The 8,391-nt window shown below is 42.3% G+C and overlaps 1 protein-coding gene across 2 annotated transcripts in view; it reads right to left on the bottom strand.

Moving 5' to 3' along the window:
• Positions 1-50: 50 nt before the first annotated feature.
• Positions 51-8,391, bottom strand: part of LOC139057523 (twinkle mtDNA helicase-like) — a 28,305-nt gene continuing 19,964 nt past the window's right edge. For both annotated transcript variants that reach the window (XM_070535901.1, XM_070535900.1), the window contains 6 exons: positions 7,327-7,453; positions 6,835-6,908; positions 6,213-6,327; positions 5,064-5,255; positions 2,095-2,223; positions 51-346 (listed from right to left, as the gene is read on the bottom strand). In XM_070535901.1, the coding sequence (XP_070392002.1) occupies positions 188-346; positions 2,095-2,223; positions 5,064-5,255; positions 6,213-6,327; positions 6,835-6,908; positions 7,327-7,453 (796 nt within the window). In that variant the 3' untranslated portion in view covers positions 51-187. The remainder of the gene's footprint in view (positions 347-2,094; positions 2,224-5,063; positions 5,256-6,212; positions 6,328-6,834; positions 6,909-7,326; positions 7,454-8,391) is intronic.

The raw sequence follows: 8,391 nt of genomic DNA, 5'->3' as shown, positions 1-8,391 counted from the left end.
AGCTATTCCCCAAAGAATGAGGCTGCAGCAAGATGACCAGTACAACATAATAGTATATATAACGACTACTACTTCACTGCAGGGTGGTAAAATATAAGACATGGACTCCAGAGCTACGAGATGATGCAAAATATCAACGCAAGAGTTCCATTTAGTGTGATGTCCCTAACAGTGCTGCAAGAAATATTCATCTGGGTGGTGGAAGACCGGCACGGGAAAAGGCACTTTTTGTTTTTCTTTCTGGAGCATTCTTGAATGGCGATGTGCTCTCGGAAAAAGTGAGGTTCTCCTTGTTGAATTCCAGGGGCACTGACCCAATGTCTCCATCGAATCTGTTTTTGGTTACCTGAAATACGGGTGAAGATATATACGAGTGCAACATGCGCAGAGCCAAACACTATACAAAAGACTTGCTTGCACGCTGCCGTTTTCCTAGTAAATGGGAAATTGTAGCTAATTCACCAAGTGACCATTGGTAACCACTCCGAGATGCAGTGAAATTTCATTTGAACAAACTTCAGTGTTTGTTCCACTGAAAGTACATGCTACCATTAAGAGAGTAAAACAGCTGCATGCAGTGACATTAATTTCACACAATAGCTTTTAGTGTCTTCTACAAGTAAAAAAAAAAATCTCTGCTTCATTTACACACCAAGTACTACACGAGACATTGTAAAATGCCAATGTGTCAAATTATTGGTACACCTCTTCGCGAATGATCAACAGCTTTAAAAGGCCACCTACAAAGCTTGCGACTGCTTTCTGGCTGCACTTGTCGGTTCACAGATTTTACTAGTCAGATGCAGTTGTGGATAGGAAGCGTGGTAGTTAGCCAATGTAGCAGTCATAATGAAGGATATCGCAAATACAGTAAACCCTCGTTGATTTAGATTTCACGAGATCGAAACAAGAGCCCGAATTAACCAAATGTTGAATTACCGAGGGATCAAGAAAACACTAAATGAATGCTTACTAAGTCAACATGCTTTTAATTACTGAATGAATTGGCAAGCGCTGCTTCTATGTTGCACAAAAGCAACGCAGAAGCTGCAATTCTGGTCATCTCGTGACTGATCAGCACTCGCAGCGACGAAGGCCTTGCAACTTCCTTTACAGTGTGACAGTGGCCGGCATCATTATTCGAGACACGCTTTTCACTGTCGCCCACACATCACAATATTTTTTTGTGCTAGTAAGTTGGTCGCCAACAGATCGTCCGTCCATTGCAATGTAGGTGGCACTCTTCATCCTTGACGGCTTCTGCCGTTGTTTTTGACATTGTGCGCAGAGTAATTGCACTCAGTCTAAATGAAACTACTTTTTGCCGCAACCACTGCAGAGGAAACTGAAGCCGCTATCGACGTGATCGTGGACGGCGACCACAGTTCTGAAGGCACGCAGTCAACATGCCCTCCAAGTCAAAACAAAACTACTTGACGCTACAACCGTGTTTGATATCGACACCATAACTGACTGTGACCACACAGGTCTGAAGGCACACGGCTGATGCGTGTACCGAGTTGGAACGAAACTACTGTGTGCCATAACCGCTATGAACAAAACCGTGGTCGCTATCGATTCGATCATGGATGGCGACTATGCAGTTATGAAGGCACATGGCCAACATGGTGTTATGCGCAGCGGTAAATGCAAGAATAAAGGCTATAAAGGCATGAAGCATTCCAACATTTCTGTCGTTCACAAACAATTTCCACGGATGACTACAGCAATGTAGACTCCACTACATCGTTTTCGCTCGGACCCTAGAATTGATTTTGCTCTTTTGCATTGCACATTTGTGACGTTCCAAGCTTGTCGAACACCGAGAGTTTTCCAAATTAATCAGTGTGCAGTCAAATACGTTTGAATTACCAAGAGTTTGATTCCATTAATGCATACTCGTGCTAAGGCCAGAGGACGAGTCTGAATTATCCGCTTTTCCGAATTGACGAGGGCTGAATCAATGACATTTTACTGCATCACCACGGAAACCACAGTCCACAGGTCACTTTGTGGCCATTTATGGTAGTATGTATTAAGGTGGTGTTGATGATGAATCAAAGAGGGCAATTCACCCACGAGCAAGACACTCACCTGCAGATGCTTGCGTCCCTGCTGGGAGGTCAGTCTCCGGTCCTGAAGGATGAGCACATTGTCAGCCTCTTGGCTTGCCTTGACACCACCAAAGATGGAACTCGTGCTGAGCTCCTCCGAATCCTTTTCCTAGAGTGTTCACATTTCACTTTATTTCAGGGCGGAAGTTTAGTGAGCACTTTAACTTTGAGAAAACTGTCCCAAGCCACATCTCTCTTTCTCAAAGAAAGGAAGAAAAAAAAGAAAGAGAGAGACTGTTCTTGCACCCTGCCCGGTCTATGCAACGGCTAGTGCAAACACGGTGCCGCTATGTGAATGCTGCAATTCGAGATCCAACAAATTAACGTGCCTACACGGAGTTCTGACACTTATTTTACGGTATAGGACAGGTCTCTTGACAATTCCCATTTTAAGGCATAAGTTGTGGCAAAACGAATTAGCCTGTCCACAGCTCTCTCAAGTTTATCAAGTATGAAAGATGAGTGGTGGTGATTGTAGTCGTATCAATTTCTGGTGCTTGCACAGCTTGGAAATGCTACCTATGAAACGCCCACGTTTCCTCACACCAGATTTAGAAAAAGTCAGTAAAGGTGCTTGAATTTCCGGAATGTCGTGCCTCCTAAAGCATTGATTCTGACAATAAACAAAACAAGTCCTTCTAGTATTTGCAACATCAAGCATGCTCTTTCACGAACACGGCTACGTTGAAGTGACACCTATATTGCCACTTGCGGAGCGTACATTGCCATTAACTGTGAAAAAGAACATGCAGTTAGATGTCCTGCCACTGATTGTTGCTGAAGAAGTATAGCCCAAAGGCCCACAACGTAATTTTTTATGTGTAGGTGTATGTCCAACTGATCATATCAGTCACTTTTTCCGATATTGGGTGAAGAAAGGTTCCAGTTAATTGTAGTACAGTAGCTGGCTGGGCAAGTCAATACATCTGCTTTATTACTTACAATACGCACATCGAACACAGACAAAGAAGAGAGATGTAACATGAGTATTGTGTCAAGTCTCTCTTCTCTGTCCGTGTTTGATGTGCACGCTGTATGTAATAATCCAGTTAAATTGACTTTATAGTACTGCTTGGGTGTCCTCTTTAACATTGCACCATACTGTACATACAGCAACATCCTAGTGATGTCAGAGATGGGTAACGATTAAAATAAAGTGAAAAGTTACAAAAAGAGAGATCGAGGAAAGTGAGAAGTTCGAAAAGGAGAGATCAAGGAAGGAAAGTGAAACTAGAAAAATAAACCAATGATGCATCAGTATAATTCTGCCTCTCATACAAGTTGCTTTCTCTGTGTTATGTTGACAATGTGTAGGTTCGGGCTTGTTGCTACAGCAATGCATACTTAGTACAACATTACTTTCTTTTGCTTCACTTGAGCATCACCACAGCAGCAAAATTAATCACTTACAATTTGAAATACAATGCATGTATCTAATGTGACTGCTCTCAAGTGCCACTGCGCTTCTTCAGAATGCATGCAACTTCTGCAGTTCCTGAAGACCCCTTGTAACACAGTTTTGGACTGTGTTACAATGTCTAGTTTCAGATAGTGTAGATAGAGAGCAGTGTCCATGTGAAATTTTATATTTGAAATACAAATGGATGTGTCGCAGAATGTTGGCAAACTGAAGTTTTTGATGATGAAAGCTAAAAAAAAAAAGCACCCTTAACGCAAGTTGGAAGTGACCCATGACCTTAAAGGCTATGCCCACAACACACTAAAAAATTGTGCAGGCAATGTGCAAGGCCTTATGTTATACCTGCTAACTACCAGGTGCACGCATCGTCTGCTTTGGTGCTACAGTCGACTTGTTGATTCGGCCCTGGCGGGACCGACGAAATTGACCGAATTATCCAATAGGTTGAACAAAATAAAAAAAAAGTGTCACATTTATTTTGCAGTATTTGCTTGATTCTAACCGCCCCCAAATCAAACGTGCTCCCATTTTCTATGAGCTCAAAGTAGAAAACTAACATGCAAACGACAATTAAGCTTTTAAACAAAGCAGAAATCTAATCCAGAAGTAGATGTTGCTGGGCTAGTTGGTTCATATTGCTGAGCAGACTATAATATGATTGCTTTGGCGCAAACAAGGAAGGACAAGCGCTCCCTTTGTTCCCCTCCTTGTTCGCGCCAAAGCGATGTTTATGGTTTACTCAGCAGAAACCTAACGTGCACCCAATCTAATGTGCACAATGGCAGCCGATTTCTTAAAGTCAGCTTCGCCGCAATTCATCCGTGTTATGCAGTAAAGCATACAAACGACGTGAAGCCGACTATGCTTTCGTTTCTGATTGCACCGCACAGGAAATTTTCGGCCCAGTTTTCTTTAGTCAGAAAAGGTGCACATTAGAATCAAGAAAACTTCATAATCAGTAATTGCAAGCTTCCGTTATTGCTTTCTAGGGCAGGCTGAAAATAGTAGTATCCGAGAGAAGACGATATGTGTTCAATGCATCTACTGTCCTCTGAGCTGCACCAAGACACGCTGTGAATAAGAGAGGCCTTTATTGGGGATACATTGAGGTCAGGCACATGCATGCCAACTGGTCATTTGAATTATCTGGCAAAGGCCAATTTTAGGATCGAAATAATGAATGTTTGAACCCATAGAAATGCATGAGCGCCAGCCAGGATCTTTAGTCGAGATTGAATTAACTGAGATCGAATTAACTGGAGTTGAATTAATGGAAGTGTACTTTATTTAAAGGCCGCTAATAAGAAATATTATACAATTACAAGCCCTGTAGCTTTTCCAAGAGCGCTTCAATATATAGACCAATTTAGACAAAGTAAAATTCTGTAGCGGTTTGCCTTAAAATATGCAGCCCCACCCAAACATAGGCACGAGCAGAAGTAACCTATAAGTGGGGCCTAACATTAACTGCATTACACCTAGCCCTTGCAGTATCTGCTTCAAAAGCAGCTCATGCAAGGAGAACCTACCTTGCGTGGATGCATGACAAGTGTCACGTGACAATTGTGCTGCGTGGCAAAACGTCGAAAAGCAGCAATCAGGAGATCCTGCCTCCAGAAACGGTCAACGTTGGAGTTATCCATGCCAACGCCCATCATGAACTGCACGTTGTCTACCACAACATGCTGTATGTCATGCACATAGACAGCATGGGACATTGCCTGAAAACAACAGCAGTTGAACCAACTATTGAGATGCAAATAACACTGTGTTGCGAAATGTCCATGAGAGTTAATCAATTGGCTGATAAACACTGTTGATTTGTCAAGACACTGTTCTGACACAATCCAAACAACTACATGCAGATATTTTACATATGATATAGGAAGTTTTGGCATGCCCACTCGGTGAGAGTCATTGCAGCACGTGACGCTGGTGTGCGTCGAGCACATGGGCTCCGAACAACCACAGATGAGCATTGTTGTTCAATGACAATGGGAAACTGAAATGAAATCGAGCTGGTTGGCAATTTAATGAATATGATGCCATGATGCTGCCAAAAGGAATCATGATGCTCCTTTTGTGCTGCGTGCAGCAGGGAACACAGTCGCATATGGGTTTATCACCTATTAAGAGCCTGTAGTACGCTTCCTAGACCACATGTGCTATCAAACCGATAGGTGAAGATGCTTATTGCAATCAGCTGGCGGTGATAGCTGTGAATGGTGACATGCGATAACCCAAGGCGATGGTACTGGAATAAGAAATGCATGGCGGCATTTTCAGATGACATGGCAGGCGATTGCTGCAGGGCAGCTGCTGTTGCAGATGCTTACTGCTCTCGATCGCAGTGCCTTGCACCTTTTCTTGTTTGCATGGGATCTAGCAGTTGGAATACATATCATACAATCGCAGTTTGGCGATATACTTAATGTTGCTGCCAAAAGACAGTGTTCTTCTGGGAACATACTAATCGGTTAAAAAAAAGGTGTAACTGTATTGGGCCATTTTCTGCACTCTCGATCGCAAATGTTGACGCCAGGAAATCATGCGAAACAGGGTCATACCAACAAGGTTCTGCTGGATTACAGTTACTGTGCCACTGCACTTTTCAGGTCAAAAAGCCTCATTTTACGTGCCGTGCTGAGATAAAGAACAAAATAGAAGAAGAGCCTCACATCCATCACATTTTTGATGGTCTCTTCTCCATGAAAAGTCATGAAGTACAGCGGCAGAAGCTCAAACTTGTCAGCCCAAGAGTCGAATTCCTCCATGTTATTCTCCAGTGAAATCCTGAAAAATGAAATGCAGCCAAGGTAAAAGGGGGTTGCATGCAGTTCCACAGCTTCATTGACAGAAGCACCATCTTCAATTTAGTACAGGTTGTTTTAAAAAACAAGCTCGCAACAGAACAATGCGCACAGAAACAATCAATGTCTCCATTAGTACTAGTGCATTTATTTCTATCACGCATTGAAAATTTCTGTTTATGGTCACATATGGTCAATGTCAAGCATTGTGAAAGCATGTAGACGATAAGTGAAAGGTCATGAATGACACATGCATCTATTTTCCTTTCACAAACACAACGTTAACATGCCCATTCAGAGAGAAAAAATGTGGCAGAGGTCAACAATACCGGGTCAAGCCTGTTCATCCTCTATTACAGCATCCAATCTGATGCAAACTTGTTTTACGCATCCAAGCAATGCACGTAAAATTACCAAATGCACAACTGAGTACCTCCTGCTAACATAGCATTTTCAAGAAACGCTAACTGCTTTATTTACAGATACTTACTTGGCAAACTGGGTTAGCATAATCTTGGCTAGCTTCTCATTCTGAATTTCGAAGCTTCCCCAGAGAGTGTTGACCTGCACAAGAGCAAGGGAAGCATGATTCAGTAATTTTTGCTGCACTTCGCACATATAAACTGCAGCACAGTTGTTACGTACTTTGAGTGTGCAATGTTCAACAAACAAACTATAAAGATAAAAAAAAGAGTGAAAGTGAAAAACATTCCAGCCACCGCGCTCATAAAATAATGCATCAGTGAGTTTAAGTTGAGAATGCACGCACGAAAAGACATCCTGCTTCATACTGCAGCACAATTAGATCAGAAAAAGCAGACACCAAATATGGCAACTATCTTCGACGTGTACAAATCGAGCAATTTCTAATTTCTAAACTGGGCACGGCAGTTCTCTATTCGAAGTAGTACCAAGTTCTGCTCATTCATATGAAACTTATACAGCATAAAAAAAGCAACAACAACAACAACAATACACATACCCCTTGCATGCAGAGGTCCAAGGAGTACTCGCACATAAATGTAGTCTTGCCCGAACCAGTGGGTCCCGTAAATACTGTTAGCTCCCCAGTGCGAAAACCTTTAAGTAGCCGCACGAGTGCAGGAAATCTGAAAGACCGTGACACACTATTAGTGATACCACCTTGTTCAGAAACAAACCCACTCCAGCAAAGAGTTTGATGTTCGTTCTGCTGAAATAAATTCACACACACATACTGCCATGGAAAAATTGAATACAAATAGTAAGAACTTAAATGCAGACACAAAAGAAATCCAGGAATTTGGTTACCTAATTTTACATTACGAGTACACATCACTTTCCCTCCAAAGAATGGTGTCTTGCACAGTGAAGTTTGAAAGAAGCAGACCAATAGAGTTGGTGACCAAGTTTCCAGAATTGCTAGGTTGTTATAATTTTGCTGCTGTCTGCCACAATTGGGCAACTTACCGGATGCACGAGGTATTTAAAGACACTTATTCAAATTGCCATAGACATTAACATTCTAATTCTATCTGTCCAGGCACTTACCATCATCCACACCAACCTCTCTGTCACATATATAGCACATTTATTCCAGGGTATCAGTTTTCACTCTGACACTGGAGATGAAGCAGTACATTCTCCTAGTCACCTTGTATGCCGACCACAGCCAATTGGAGATCACCACCTTCTTTAATTTTGTGAAATGGTCCGTTTTCTAGCTGAGACAACAGTTTGTGGCCAATTGTCATCTCTGACAAAGACAATTAGGTGCTGCCAGTGGTCAGACGTCATTCAGACAGTTGAATTTCTCCAGCAGGTGGAGGTCATGATGAGTGAGAACCCTGAAAAGCTGCCTATAGCCACTGACCATCAGCTTCAGGTGGCAGAATAATAAATCAAGCTGCCTGTGCATGATTTTGTTAGGCGCTACTCCTAAGTTATGGATTTACTCACGCCCACAATGCCTACGCTACCCAAGAATGTTTAGTTGCCAACTTTAGTGACCAAGTCATCTTCAATATGGTGTCTTAGTTCCAAATATCTAAACCCGTACGGAACTATG

The sequence above is a fragment of the Dermacentor albipictus genome, chromosome 3, assembly GCF_038994185.2.
Source record: "Dermacentor albipictus isolate Rhodes 1998 colony chromosome 3, USDA_Dalb.pri_finalv2, whole genome shotgun sequence".
NCBI lineage: Eukaryota > Metazoa > Arthropoda > Arachnida > Ixodida > Ixodidae > Dermacentor > Dermacentor albipictus.
The sequence above is the reverse complement of the archived record's forward strand: the minus strand, read 5'-3'. Positions and strand labels throughout refer to the sequence as shown.